Source organism: Bufo gargarizans, chromosome 3 (genome assembly GCF_014858855.1).
Source record: "Bufo gargarizans isolate SCDJY-AF-19 chromosome 3, ASM1485885v1, whole genome shotgun sequence".
NCBI classification, from domain to species: domain Eukaryota; kingdom Metazoa; phylum Chordata; class Amphibia; order Anura; family Bufonidae; genus Bufo; species Bufo gargarizans.
Window position 1 is genome coordinate 268,744,479 of NC_058082.1, and position 16,500 is coordinate 268,760,978.

Here is a 16,500-nt window from a genome sequence, read left to right on the forward strand (position 1 = left end):
GGGGAGTAGGATTCAATATGACAGTAAGTGATAGCCTCATAAAAAATGATTTCTAGGAACTAGGACCCCTAATTTGCAGATCATTGGTGCAACACTTTCCCTACTAAATACATTTTCTAAAGTGGACAACCCTTTTTAGAGTCTTAGTTGTTTAAAAAGTTACACGCTGTAATACACTACTGCGTTTCACCGTTAATGAGGACATGTTTTGTGCATAATGAATTCAGCATTTCACCCCATGAATTGCAAATTAATTTGGAAATAGAATTCAACTTTTTACGGAAATAGAAAGTAATGATTTATGAAGGATTCATTTGAAGGCAATTGAACTGTTCCATTAAAATAATTATATCAACTTTCTGCTTTGAGGGGAAAAAAAACGGTTTCTAGAAAAATCATTAATATAGTATTTATTGCCTGGATGGTACATGGGTTGTACATGGCAGGTGTGCTGGGGCTGTTCACACTGGAAGACTAATAGGCAACAGGATAAATAAGTCTTACATTGGACTTAAGGCCTGGGGGTAATCATTCTTTCTATGAAAGAGTGATTGCTGACATCTCTGAAGGTTTTTAGCTTGTAACAGCTTGCCTTGAAATTCTGGTTTCTGAAGTGACCTTGAGGAAAAAAATTAAAATAACCTGCTTAAAAATAATATTCTTAAAGTGAAGATGGATACATTACATGGCCTGAAACTTTTAACACCAAACTATTATTTGGTTTTATTTTGTCCCAAGAACCCATTTTCAGATAATGGCTAAGCTTCTCCTACTCCTCACATTCGATCAATTCTGGAGTTACAGGAGTTACCTATGGCAGAGACCCTAAAACCTTAATTTGATACTCTTTACTGCTGGTGATCATGGAGATGAATTTAACATATACATATATATAAGCATAGATCATGCCTGTAACCATATTTCCGTATGTGTATATTTTTATTTGAATTCAAGAGGTTCTGCATTTCTACTTGTGTTCAGATACATTTACCACTATGTACGAATTACTCCATATCTGATCATATCTCTGCTTTGTGCTCACAGCTAGTATAACTATCTGAAAGTGAAAAACCATAAGGGTTATCTCATAAAGATAGCTCCTTGTTTAAAGAGAAATGGGGTATTGCATGCCGGCCATCCAAGTGAAAGTCCAGTCATGTAATACAAGGTTGTGTCAAGCTCACCAGACCATGAGCTGCTCTGTATGGTTACTTTCTGCTATGACATTCTGTAAGATCTATGTGCTTTCATAGGGCATATGGACTGGGGTTGTTTGGGTCTTCATCATTTCAGATTCTGCAAACTGGCTACCATTGGCATTGCCAAATCTTACTATGGAAAAACACTAGTATTTGTGGCTAATATAATTCTGGTCCTAAGCACTAATTAATAACTTAGCGATTTATAGGAAGACAGGACAGGAGAAATCAATGAGCAAATACAGAGTTGACTATACATGCCAGTAATGAATAACACAACAGCAGTACCTATAATGACAAGTGTAATGCATCTGCATACTAGCGCTCAATAATGTGTGCTATTAGATCTCATTACTACTATGCCTGCTTTCAGCAATAATAACAATTGAGTAACATGAATGTCTCCTGCTAATCACGTTTATGCCATGAATTACACAGCTCATATATTCAGAGCAGGATTAAAAAGTACTGGTAGTTATTCAGCCACTATGAATCTACTAACACTGCTGCTATAGCAATGAGACATGGACATGGTATGAGTATACCCCAATATAGTATCCCAAATGAATAAGGCTAGTTCTACACGAGTTGTCGCGCAACTTATTGTCGCGCGACACATAGGGCACAACTACACTGCAACATGTGTCGTGCGACATTAATGTCGTGCGACAATTTTTATAATAGTAGTCTATGGTGTCGCACTGCGACATGTGACATGCTGCGACTGCGACATTCACAGAAAAATTCATCTTAAGTGCAACACCATAGACTACCATTATAAAAATTGTCACGCGACATTGGTGCGACAAAATGTTGCACGACAAATGTCGTCGTGTAGACCTAACCTAAAAGCTGTCCAATAATTTCCAATCGTAACCACCAAGTAGGTAAATAGATCTAAGACATATATGTCAAACTCCTGGCCCTCCAGCTGTTGCAAAACTACAACTTCCATCATGCTCAGACAGCCTACAGCTATCAGGGCATGCTGGGAGTCGTAGTTTTGCAACAGCTGGAGGGCCAGAAGTTTGACATCCCTGATCTAAGATATACAAAAATAATTATTATATATATATATATATATATATATATATATATATATACACACACACACACAAATGTAAGGCATTAATAAATCAGTGTAATATTTCAGTTAAAATTGTGTATTTATATTTATTTCTGCAATTCCTAATTCCTATTAGCAGTAACGTGCAACCAGACCTTATGGTCATTGTGGGCACACTACCTTTAGTCCATTCAGAAAGAATAAGAGATAGAATAACAGCCAGCAAATATACAGCAATGTACTGCACAATGTAATATGAATCTTATAAACATTTATTGTGTTATTCTTATATTTCCTATATTTTCTTTACTTGACAATTCCTATTAATTTGGTTTGCGGTATCTTAGTCAAAAATTTTAACTATTGTGTGAGAAGTGCCATTTATTTTCTGATCTATTGAATGGAGAACACACCGAGAAATCAATGATAAAAGTAAACAGAAAAGAAACGTGTCCACATCATTTGTCAGGCAGTAGGAGTTTCTGCTTGTCCCTGAAATCGTCTTGTAGATATCTTTCACAGTAGTTAATTTCTTCTAGACCCTTTGAAAGATGGCAGAAAGTGGGCGTAGAGGTGGGGACAGGATAGCATGAAACGAAAGGAAAATATTCAGGGAGGATTCTTTTTTCATTTCTCGTGCTATTTTTATCTTTAGCGCACTTTCACACTTGAGTTGTTGGATTCCAGCAATGGATACCATTTGTAGATGGATCTGGATGCGGATCCGTCGCACAAATGCATTGCAATACTGGATCCCTCTCTCTGGTTGTCATCTGGAAAAACGGATCCTGTATTTATCTTTTTCACATTTTAAAGGTCTGCGCATGTGCAGACTGCAAAACTGAATCCGTTTTTCCAGTACACTTGGGGCCAGATCCGTCATTAATGCATTTCAATGGAAAATAATGCCAGATCCGGCATTCCGACAAGTGTTCCTGTATTTTGGACGGAGAAAATACCGCAGCATGCTGCGGTATTTTCTCCGACCAAAAAACGTACAGTGACTGAACTGATGACATCCTGATGCATCCTGAACGGATTGCTCTCCATTCAGAATGCATTAGGATAAAACCGATCAGTTCTTTTCCGGTATTGAGCCCCTAGGACGGAACTCAATACTGCAAAAGTTTAACGCAATTGTGAAAGTACACTTAAACGGGTTGTGCATCCATTTTGCACGGGTTGTGCATCCATTAAACGGGTTGTGCATCCAGAATGAAAAACTAGCTATTTTCGTAATAAATTTTTAGTTACAAAAATGCTACAGTTATCAGATATTCTCTTAACCCTACTATATTGGTTCTGCCTGGTGTTTAATCTGTAGAACAATGTGCACATCCGCCTACAGACATGATTACACATACTAAGTTCCTTCCTTCAAATGTCACCAGCCATGTCTGCTGTTAGACACAGTGACAGTTACATAGAGAGAGAGTTGTAGCAGAAAGGACATGAGCCCTGAGAAAGGACATGCCCCAGAGAGATCACATGCCCCCTGAGCTGTCACCCTGAAGAGAATCTAGCAGAGAAATTAGAGCAATGGGAGCTCTGAATTAATGTGCTATATAGGAATGATTCTAGCATTGTTAGAAAAATATTGTCATGTAATTTATGGTCTGATTTTCATTTTGACATTAGTCATGGCATAACCCCTTTAATGTTTCTTTAAAGACACACTTCAGCAAACTCTTTTGGACCTATACCGTAATACTATCAACTTCAGCAAAATTCCTGCAGTGTTATTTGCTTCATTCCAGCTAAGTAGTATCCATACATTTGATCCTTTCTATTATGGGAAGCTGCGTCAAGTAACCCCTCCCCTCAGTATGACCACCTATTCAGTCCTTGGTCTTCTGTTTAGAAATGAGGACAGTCTAGACCAGGGGTGGCCAACCTTACAGACACAAAGAGCCCCCAAAAAACACCTATGACTACCAGGAGCCACAAGCTATACATTTACACGAGTCACCATATTTTTCGCCCTATAAGATGCACCTAGGTTTTAACAAAGAACAATAACAGACAAAAAATATTTTTCATCTGATCTGAGGTCTAATAAAAATAATTTTCTTATTTTTCATTAGCAGAGAAAAAAAGAAAAAAATATATTTTTCATTAGACCTCAGATCAGACTCCTAAATCAGATCCCCAATCCTCATCTGACCTTAAATAAGATCCCCAAACCTCATCAGACCTCCAAATCAGACCCCCAATTCTCGGATCAGACAACACAATTCAGACTCCCAGTGTCAGACCCTCAGTGCTCAGATCTCCCCCCCAATGCTCAGATCTCCCCCCATGCTCAGATCTCCCCCTTCTCAGAGCTGACCCCCCATGCTCAGACCTGACCAACCCATGCTCAGATCTTCCCCCATGTTCATATCTGCCCCCATGCTCAGATCTCCCCCACCAGACCCCCAATGCTCAGATCAGGAGCCCCCCATGCTCAGATCAGACCCCCATTGCCCAGATCAGGACCCCCCCCCCCCATGCTCAGATCAGAACCTCCCATGCCTAGATCAGACCCTGATGCTCAGTTCTATAATTAAAAAAAAATCTCTTCCCTCTTCTGATCAGGCACTGGGCTCCTGCTACTCTGCAGGTCTGACAAGCTCTCCACTGTGACCTGACAAGCACAGCATCAGGTCATAGTGCGTATTTCCACATACGTTCTCACAGTGTGTGCATCAGGACCTAGTGGAGAGTGAGCTAGAGCTGCAAAGTAGCAAAAGTGCCCGATCAGGACAAGGAGAGAGTGGAGAGTGACCTGGCCTGACTGCTTCCCGGCTCCACAGCTAGAGCCGCTCTTGAAGAAGCAAAGAGCCACGGGTTGGCCACCCCTGGTCTAGACTGTGTGACTTACTTCCTAAAAAAAAATAGGATTACATCGTCATCTATCAAATCTCTTCTAGCAGCTCTCAGACCCTGTCTTCTTCTGTTATTTCACCTCTTTCTCTGCTTGTCTTTGCTCTACTATATGTTCCTCCATGTATAGAATGCAGCTGAAGATATAATTTGTGGCCTATCAAAGGGACCAGGAAAGCTGTTATAAAACTCCCCTGATTCAAACTTACTGTCTATAATATCTGTGTATGTTGTGTACAATCTCCAATGTATTCTATAATATGCGGCCTCACACTGCTCTGCCCTGCCTCCTGCTTGTAAGTGCCTAGAGGGAGAAACCTAAAACAAGCAGGAGGCAGGAAATAGGCTACATCACATACAATACATATTGCACTGTGAATTAGGGGAGAGCACTTCTATAATTAATCACTTGCTGACCTTCATGTAATGAAACTCCAACCCCTGCGCTTCTTCAAAATCACTGCCATGATGGGAAATGTAGCATGCATTAGGGCGGCTATATCGGAGGGGAGCAAATAATCAAGATTTCAGAGAACCTGTAACCATGAAATGAAATGCAAAGTGCAAACAGCATGTTATAGAGCAGGAGAAGCTGAGCAGATTGATATATAGATTTATAAATCTTAGGCTTCTTTCACACTTGTGTTAGGCTTGTCCAGCAGGCTGTTCCCCTGCTGGATCTGTACTAACGTTTGCACATGTGTGCTGCCAGCAGTCCGCCCTGATCCCATTCACTATAATGGAGACAGGCCAGAGATCCGACTGCAGCGCGGCAAACAGGCCGAGAGGCAGCAAGACAAAAACCGTAGCGTCATGTACAGGAACTGAATAAATTACAGGTTTTTCTGAATCATTGCTCTGAAAGCTATATATAAATCTGTTTAGCTCCGTCTATTCTAATAACAGCTACCTGTCTGTAGGTATTTTTGATGCTACCTGCTGAAATATATAATAGCATATAAATGCAGTCAACAATGGAAGCCATATTCAGTCGGTGAATAAAGACAGAATTCCAATTAGATTAAAACATAAAACTTATAGTAATCCTTACAAGACTGGACTAGTTGTCTTTTGAATGTTAATTGTACATTGTAGCTTTTTAATGGAAAGAAATATACACAAAAAACCCGACTCACTGTTGCGAAAATCTATTCTTATTCCTAAAGTAAGTCTTGCCAAGTTCTAACCTCCCATGGTTGCTTTTTGAACAAATGTCCATTAGCAGTTAGCACTCTAAAAAATCACATACAATTAGTTGATTGTTATGATTGTTCTTTGTCTGAGACAAAGAGAAATAAATCTATATTCTTGGCAACACTTCTGCACATAAAGTATGCAAATATATCTGGTATTACATTGTGACTACATTCACGCTATCCAGAAGAGAAGGGGAAATCAAAATAGATTGAATACCACATGTAATGTCAGAGTAGAAATCAGCAGGTTCTGCCATTGAATTCCTACATTCTGAGCACAGTTGTAACCACTCAGTATTTTTCTTTATGTTCTTCCAAAGAATACTGAAGCTTTGTTCATTCAAAGGAACAATTCTGATGTTTGCAGACCAAAAATAGCTAGTTACATTATAGAATTTGCCACAAGCTTCATGACACTTAATCCGTATATATTTGATCCTCCCCAGTTATATTAAACATTCTTTACCTTGAAAATTAGGCACACAAAAATATATACTTTGCAGCTAAAACGATGTAGGTAAATTGACTTACAAAATGGAAGTACTGAAGAACATTATACAAATATAATGTACCCTAAGTAATGATTGTTGAAAATAATTCTTACATTTAAATACTCCATTTCTAAAAGGCAAAATTGGAATTAGAAAATACAAAAACAAAACATTATGTTGAACCTTATGAGTGGTCAGGAATCAATAGGCTTTCAATCAAAGTGCAATTCCAGCAATGGGTGTTTTTGGCATGGAAGTGCAGAGAAATGTTACTATGGCTTTGGCTATCAGAATTCATTAAAAGTGGTAAGTGCAAGGATATTCCCCACTAGTACATCAAAACACTATTCGGAAATCTGCATTGAAGAGATAAATATTTACTGAAAGCCGATTAGTCAAAGCATCAGCATTGGACAGTCAAGCACAAATTCCAATAATATATTTTAAATTAAATTGTGCCACTGATGTTATTATTGCTTCGGTCATTATAGAAAGAATATATTGGATACACAAAGACACTTGCAAAAAGTTCATTACCGGAACCGATGATGTACACAAATTTATCTCCAATCCCCAAAAAGGAAATCAATTTTTTCAACTTGCCTAATGATAAGTTGTAAATGTAAAAAAAAAGGGAAATCAATAATAATAATAAGCCATTTGTTGTACCATGTTTCCTTGGTTGCCATTGGCTTAGTGAAAAATATAGGTTGATCCATTCCTGGAATTTCATGTTTAAAAAAGGATGTACATTTTTACCTGTCAATGCTCACTGACATCTGTGCACAGGTACGACATTGTAAGGTTTCTACTTAACTTTGAAGTAATAATTCAGAACTCCTGCGGGTTTATTGCATTAGGAAACTAAACCGTTAAAGCATTAAGACAGCCCTTTTGTGTCCCTGCTGAGAAGGTTCAATTGTTCTGCACATCTCTTCATGACTGCTGGCCTTGTATTGTTTGCAGAACGCTTTCTTCTCGCAGCAGTTTTCATGAAATATTCATTAAGAAAAATGTTCATCTAGGCATGCGCATGCATGGTTATTTGTGTTCACAGTGCTATGGTGAAAGACCTACTCCATGCCACTCCGAAGAATCTGGTTTGCTGCAATCAGCATGACACTTATAATAAAGGCCATGGCAAATGCACATATAAGGCTCTTCCGTACACAGGTTTGCCTGTTCTGCTTCTGGGAATGTACTGAAAGAAACAATAAAAAATGAAATATTAAAAACACAACTTTTAATGTATATTTTATTTGTAGAGTACAGTCATTTTACAGGATCTATTAACATAATAAGCACAACAGAGATTTCTGATATTTATGATATTTTAACACTAAACCTAGAAATAAAGGGAAGGTTGTAGGAGTATGCCTGAAACTAATGATCTTGTAGAAATCCTGCTGATGACATAAGGTTAATCTCCTGCTGCTGTTTTATATTAATCTGGCTAATTGATAATGGGGATGAAATAAGGGAGAAGAGCTAAATAATAAATAAAAAATCTGCTGTAGATAGGAAAGAAAAGGAGGCTGCTGCAGCCAGTTTTCTTACAGCCATATACATGATATTGAGAAGGAGTGATCCTTTAAATCAAATACAGCCAGGTATATTTAGAATTGTGTCCTTCTAATAATGTATGTGGCTAAACACATTTTATTTCTCTTGTTTTGCCTAACAGAGAAATGTTGTATACACTTTTCCTCTGTCCATTGGAGCTTGGGCCACTTCTATCAGCTGAAGGCAGGAAGGGAAGACAAAGAATAGACTTAGGCAGTTAGTGCCACAGTTTCCTTGACAGAATAGTCTTTCCCAACTCAAAAATATCTACATATTTTACAGTTTATATTTTTGTGATGAAGTGTTGCACATTCTGAAACAGATCACTACAAAAGGGATTGTCTGAGACTGGCCAAAAATTGCAAGGGGGTTGGACATGTAGGAAAAGTACAATAGCACTGCGGGTCCTGTCCCTGCCACTTTTGTTCCCCATTGGACTGGAAGTGTGATGTGCCATCTACATGCATATTCCCAATGGCGGCCAATGAATGGCTTCACTGGTGATGTGCAGGAACAGCATGTGGCTGGTGAGCAGAAGTGTCAGGATGTTCTCATAAGGTGAGTATTTTTTTAGGTTTTTATTTTTACAGCTTGTCTGGCCCCCTGATATTTTTTTGTAATTTTCTGACAACCCCTTTAATTTGGAGGCAATAATAATTCAATATTTTCTGGAAAGAAAAATATATTTGAATGCAAAGCTATAAAACCTTGCTTTCCTTACCCATCACACTGTTTAATTATTAGATGGAACAAAGTTTAGAATAAGTACTTTGTAAAAATATACTCTTATGACATGTATGGAATATGGCCCAATGGTCCCATGAGGGAAATATACAGTTCAGATAGATACTAGTAGTTTTAATACTTTGAGTTGATTTGTTTGTAAAACTGTTATCGTTATAATAAAAGTTATGTCTTATGATGAAGTGAAAAATAGGGTAAATTAACTGAATATTAATCTTTAAACAGTATTGTCCTAACCCTCTATAGTGTCAAAGGAATTGTATGTTCACTGACAATAGTGCCCACTAAAACTTGCTCTACAACAGTTGGTATACAATGTAAAACCATGAATATCAGCAATAGAGAAAATATATAACCTTAGAGAGCCGTAAACATGCATGAGGCTTAACAGTACTTCTCTATTCCCCAATTTGAGATTTTTTTTTCATGATACTGTACTTCTATTTCTACTTAGTTTACTATGTTCCATGCTATGGATTGTTAAGTCTGTTGTAAAGCTAAGCTGATCCCACAAGGATAAAACTAAGATAAAGAGAGATTAATTAAAAACAAGACAGATATCTAATGAAAACAGGAATCAGGCTGATAATACATCTACTGAAAGACCAAAATAGGCAACTGATTTGAGTTTACGTATGTGTGTCAGAGCATATCATACAGCAAGGTGTATTATACAGCATTATAATTAATACTCCAGAAAATCTAATTCAAAGTCTGGTCAATTTTTAGCGAACATGTTTCAAAATAAATATTGCATATCAATGCTTGTTCAGTATATCATCCAGCTAGAATAAACAGGCTAGGCAGAAAAGAATGAGTATAATGCTAGGTTGTGAGGAGTGGTTGCAAAACTTATTGCCATAAGCAAATAAGCAAAATGAATTGTATGTTCTGTTATGATCAGCAAGAATTCTGCTATTATTTCTGGGGCAGTGTTATACAACTGTCTTATAGCTAAGTTATTAGTGTATATCTGTTAGTGTGGATTTGTTTTATTGGTTATAGAGTAAACGTATCATGGTACCTTCTGTGACAAAGGTTAGAAGATCGGAGAGACTGACTGCACATGAGGTTAACTGACAGTCTCTTGATTCTGTTGTGGTTTGGTAATGACCACACCTCTTGCCAGGTGCAGTCCGTGGTCATTACTGCATTCCCTACTTAGTTTGGTCTCTTACTTCATACCACATGGTTGATATTCTTTGCTTGGATTTGGAAGAGTTGCTGTGTGCACCTTACCTGTGTTCCTGCTCATCCATTTTCTATAAGATAAGTTGTACTGCTCTTTGCATTTGGTTGTCCCCCTGTTCTTGTTGTCACTAGGCCTCAGGGAAACACTGGTTCGTTCTCCAGGGAATGAACCAGTAGTCTTATTCCCTGCCACTACCTAGGGTATTTCAGGGCTGCTAGGGTCTAGGTACTGGCGTATGTATTTTCCCACCTTCAGGGTCTATACATACTGACAGGAGTTAGGGCCAGGGTTAGGGACTTCCTAGGAGGTGACCTTTTCCCTCTCCCTAGCCTTGAGGCCTAGTTATTTTTCCCTCCCCTCCCCTGTATTTGTGACAAAACTTTTCTAATTTAAAGGGGTTATCTGCTTTTTATATATTGATATCTGATCTAGAGCATACCCAGAAAGATTTAGGCAGTAATGAAAGCCAAAGGTGGATTTTTTCAAAATGCTAGCAAAATAATAAAAATTTGGAATTTAAGGAGCAAAACGGTGACAATGCAGTTACAAGACAAGAATCTGCATAACTAATCATATGCTAAATATTTGCAAGTCCAATTCATGTATGAGATAGCCAAGATGATTGTCTATAAAATGATAGTATTCTCATGTTCCAAGCTGTAGTAGATGTTGGGGTATGGAGCCTGCAAAGTCAAAAGTTCAAAACATTGTTACAGTTTTGCTCATCAGGTTCCTGTTCCTTGCCTAGTTTGCTTCTTGTCAGTGTAGTTTTGTTTTTGTGGTTATTCTAGTCCAGTCCATGCCTCTTAGTTATAACTTGCCATATGTTTTTTCCTGTTTTAATCTATGTGTGTTAGGCTACTTTCGCACTCGTGTTTTGTGCCGATCCGTCATGGTCGAATCCATTCAGATAATACAACTGTCTGCATCCGTTCAGAATGGATACGTTTGTATTATCTTTAACATAGCCAAGATGGATCCGTCTTGAACACCATTGGAAGTCAAAGTCGGATGGATCCGTTTTCTATTGTGCCAGTGTCAGTGAAAACGGATCCGTCCCCATTGACTTACATTGTGTGCCAGGATGGATCCGTTTGGCTCATTTTCATCACATGGACATCAAAGCGCTGCAAGCTTTTAGATCCGCTCTGCTCAATGTGGGTTTCTTGTTTCATGCCCTTCTGTTATTATGTAAAGGTTAGTGTGGCGAAACCAACCTCGCCACTGGGTTTTGGAGAGGCCTGCTTACCAGCCTCTTGCCTCAGGATTACGGCCCTTTAAGATACTTTTACTAACTTTTAAACCCCTTAACCTATTCAAGTGAATTTTGGATAGGTTTGTCCCCAAGTTATACTGGTTAAATTGATATAAGTTATATGTATGTACAATGTAAACTCTGTAAAAGTTGTAACAATTTATAAGAAGTGTAACTTTTCAGCGTAGGAGATAGTTGAGCAGATACAGAAATTGACTCAATTATCTCCTAGACAGAGGGGAGGAATATGCTGGGTGTGTTTCTATTGTCCCATTGGGCCATTGTGTGTTTAAATGGTGATTTCTGTCCTGTTGTCTACATATGCGTATTGGCGATTTCCCTTTGTCCTGAGAGATAATTGAATTGCTCCTCGGGTGTCTCCAGGGCAGAGAGGAGGAAACCATCATGCATTGTGGGGATGTGTTGTGTCTGTGTATCCTGAATTGCTGCATATCTGTCCTGTGTCACAGTCTCCCTTCTGGTCCCCTAGGGGCGTGTCCACCAGATGGGGACCTGCATAAATACGGGCGAGTAGCCCTCAATAAAGTTCCTGTTTTATCCTTCATCATGTTGAGACTGGTATTTGGATAACTGATCAAAACTGGGGGATTGCTATACGCTGAAGATTTGCTATACTCCCCTGGCATAACTACTAGCTCTTGTAAGAGCTGTTCCTGCTCTCGGGATTTAGGAGAGGTTCACACACTGGAGCCTGGAGCCTTGTCGTAGGTCCAGGGTGGGTAGGAGACGGTGAGACTTCAACCAAGCTTCGGCGGTTCGTGGGGTCTGCAGTGCGTACGGTGTCAAGTGGAGTGCTTGGAGTCCTCGGAAAGCACTAGAAGCATCTATAGACGGAGGTACCCTGTCGGGGTGTCAGGAGATCCGTTACATTTATCACTAGGAACATCTATCAACGGAGGTACCCGGTTGGGGTGCCAGGAGATCCGTTACAGTTAAGATTGCAAATTAGGGAAGCTGTACAGTGGGGTTCATAAGTAATTTGCCACGAGACTGCTGGTGTGGGCTGAAGAAAGAGAATCGGAGATTCAAAGTGCTTGAAAGGTACTGTATAGTCAGACTGATACAGTTTGGAGGCCATTCTCGGGTTATTTGTGATCCATGAATGTATCAGCTCAGACATGGAGACAGAGAAAGATGGTTAGTGTCCTAGAGGAAGGCCTAGTTAGTCTAGTTAAGCATTGTGAAATATGAGAAGTTTGTTGGAGATTAGATAAAAAGTGTTAAATCCAGCAGGCTGAAAGAAGAATAGCCAAGTGATAGACTGATCCTTCCTTCTGAGTAAAGCGAAGATTTACTGTAAATGTTGCACTGTTTGCTGCAAGCTAATGTTAATGTGTCTGGATTTAAAGTTGACCTATGTGAATTACTACTAATAATACTGTTGTTATACTGCTGTTACAAGTTGCCCTTAAATAGATGCACCTCTTTCTAACTAGAATGCGGAATGTTACTTTGACATCACTCTGTATCTTAGAGACCTAGAGACAGACCAAATTCAGGACAGATCTATTCAAGTGACTATTGCAACCATGCAGGAAGTGACAAAGTCGGGCAGGCTGTTGCAGGGAGTCACACCCCAAAGACCCACAGTAGCACCATAGGATGGAACGGAAGATTACATTAATTTTAGATGTAATCCAACTTTGGTGTACCATTTGGAGTACTGTACAGTTTGAATTCAAGGGTCTCTGAGCAAATTGACTTGCCACTGTTGTGAAGAAAATAAAAGTTATTTGTTGCATCATTCCTCAGGGGAAGCTCTCCTTACAATATAAAAAGATACCGTAAATTGTTTAAAGTTATTAGGAATTTTTAGCTAGTACTATACTTATTATATAGCTTACTTATTCCAATGTCTTTATTTAGGATTGCAGTATGAGAAATCTCAATTTTAGCATTTTTATACTGTAATGTATATATAATGTAATGGACAATGGTTGTGGAAGCACTGTGTCAAAAAATTGGTCTTCCATTATTAGGTGGTCCCCTGATATTCACCCTTTAAACCCGGTACAGAGAGCTGGACTTCGCTGCCGGGAGTCACCACACTGCTACCTCTTGGAATAGTTTTGGTGTAGTTGGCAGGTGACCCACGGGAGTCAGAGAAACTGATGCAAAACACCAAGGGAACAGTCAGGATAGGCAAAGTTTGTGTGTACCCATAAAACAATTAAAGATCAGTGCAGGTAGCAAAGGGTCAATATAATAAACACACAGAAGTTAGCAACCTAAAGCTCAGGCACCATCACAAAGGGAAAGTTGCATCCCCGCTACTGGAAGGCAGAGGGGAGCTAGTGGGGACTGGCCGCCGGCATAGGTAAGTGATGCAGGGTCCGTTCCCACCCCAGATAGTGAGATGGTGGGGGGCACTGAGCTCCACCGTGACAGTAGCCTTGTTACAGATTATATGAATCCATGCAAATTCTTCTGTAAACCATTAACAAATGCTAGACTGTAGATTATGGTAGAACTTGCTGTAAGGTCGATACACACAAACTGTTCTATAGATTACCCATAAATATCATTACTATTGTTGAGCGAAGCAAAGCATTAGAAGCAGAATTCGGTCCTAAGTTTAGGAAAACTCTGATTTGCAATGAACCAAATTTTCTTGCATTTCGTGGTAACGAATCAGTTTTTCCCTAAAATGTGGCCGTACGTGTTACAAAGTAAAAATATGAAGCCAGGGAACGCGAGATCAGCTATAATTCCATGCAGTCAGCCAATCCACAGACAATGCCCTGTGATGTCACAGCCCTATAAAACTCTCATCCTGCTCGGTCTCCGCCATTGTCCTGTGAGCTGAGTATAGGGAGAGACGTGGCAAGAGCTCATGTGCTAGGGATAGTGTTGCTAAAAATGATTAATAGAGGAATATTGGAGAGGGAGAGTGCAGGGAGACTTATGCTGCATTAATTTTTTTTATTTATTCCTACATTTCCTTATTCCTACATAAGCCGTAAATGTAATTCAATAACAATAAGATGGAAGCCTTTATTATTCCACTGCCAGCGTGCCAACCAATACCATCCAGTCTGCACCCCTTAGGGGGCCAGGTCTTACTGATGATCATCCTCATCTTTTGCTGGCTTTACTTCTTCCAAATCATCCTTCAAAGTCTCCATGTCATAGAAAAGTCAGCAAGATGCAGAGAGAGGAGGAGCTGGATGTTCGTGATGACACATTCTCATCGATATTAGATAATGTGGAAAAGGAGGAAAAGCAAGAGAGGAGGAGCTGGATGTTCGTGATGACACATTCTCATCGATATTAGATGATGTGGAAAAGGAGGAAAAGCAGTTGACAGAAGAAGGGCTCCCACCTGTAGGACAGGGGAGCTCTGGCGTTGGAGAAGTGGGTATGCCATAGCTGATTAATATTCTGTTTTACTGTCAAATAGCCCCCAGGAGATTGTAGGCAAGAACAGCAATAATATGCATATTGTGCCCCCATCTAACCAGCCAAACCCCATACCAGCAACAGCCCCTGTTTAAAGGTGGTCATTTAACAATGAAGAAGGACTATACAGTGCGGTCTTTATTATTAAACGAAAGGCAGCTACAGGCTAATTGGCCACACAGTTCTTCTTGTGGCCATACCCTAAGGCCTGGGTATACCTAAATTTATATGATTCATGACAAATTTATTTATAACTAATCAAATTTCTTGGCTAACGAAACTGCCAAATCGAATTCTTCAAATCTTTGCTTATCTCCATCTTATCATTATCATGCTTATCATTATCTTTATGATGAAAGAGAAACTTTCATAAAAAAATTTCATATTAACAACCAATATATTAATGTTCTATACAATTTTTATATAAAAAAAAATGGGTGGATGATTTTCTGGATACAATTTTGTAAAGTCAGTAAAGGCATTCTACTTTCTGTCCTGCCTCTTTAACTTCCTTTATGTCTGGTCTTTTAGCACAACAAACATGCCCGTACATGTTCAGGTTTTGTTCCTGGTGGAGTTTTGAAGCCAAAACTAGATGTACATATTAACATAGAACCGAAAAAAGAGGAAAAAAGGCCTCCCTATAATACCATAAGTGAGGGCAAACAGAGAACCAATCATATAAACCTAAAAATGTTGCTAGAAAAACAACCATAGAATGCCCAATAAAAATATAAATACTTTATTAAATCATCAATTGATCAAAAAATTCATAAGACATTTTCACAGAATTACTATGGAGAATAATCAGCAAAAACAACCTGGATGCAGTAGTCCCCCACGTCGGTGCCTCAAAAACCCGCCAGACAGATGGAATACATGTCTGTGCAATATGCAGTAAGGTGAGTCACAAGTAGAAAGTATCAAGTAAATATCCGCTACAAGTGAATGTGATGTTCAACTCACTGCACAGCCCAGTGGAGAGTTAGTGTGTAATAATACAGCCCAAAATAGCAATACTATAGAGCACATAATCGCATAACATCCATTTAATAAATCCAGATGAAATATGCCCCTATACAACAGATCATAAATAGCAGGCTGCAAAATAACAAACTCTTACACAAAAGTACCCACTGGGAACGTGAACATACCCACAGACATGATGAAGGGCTGAGACACCGAACACAAGGCAGGCAAGAACCCCGACGCGTGTTTTGCCTCAGCTTCGTCAGGAGGTTAATGAGAATGTGGCCATGGCTCCCCCTTTATACCCCTCATGTAGCTATACATATGTAAATAATTGATATAACTCAGCTGATACCTGTAACAGATCTCCTAGCACCCCGACCGGGTACCTCCGTCGATAGATGCTCCTAGTGCTTTCCGAGGACTCCAAGCACTCCACTTGACACCGTATGCCCTGCAGACCCCACGAACCGCCGCAGCTTGGTTGGGGTCTCACCGTCCTCCACCCACACTGGACCTACGACAAGGCTCCAGGCTCCA

The 16,500-nt window shown here is 39.4% G+C and overlaps 1 protein-coding gene across 1 annotated transcript in view; it reads right to left on the bottom strand.

Moving 5' to 3' along the window:
• Positions 1 to 7,645: 7,645 nt before the first annotated feature.
• The window catches only part of CALN1 (calneuron 1), a 334,416-nt gene continuing 325,561 nt past the window's right edge, over positions 7,646 to 16,500 (bottom strand). Inside the window, exon 5 of the mRNA XM_044285597.1 lies at positions 7,646 to 8,018. Within this exon, the coding sequence (XP_044141532.1) occupies positions 7,891 to 8,018 (128 nt within the window). The 3' untranslated portion in view covers positions 7,646 to 7,890. The remainder of the gene's footprint in view (positions 8,019 to 16,500) is intronic.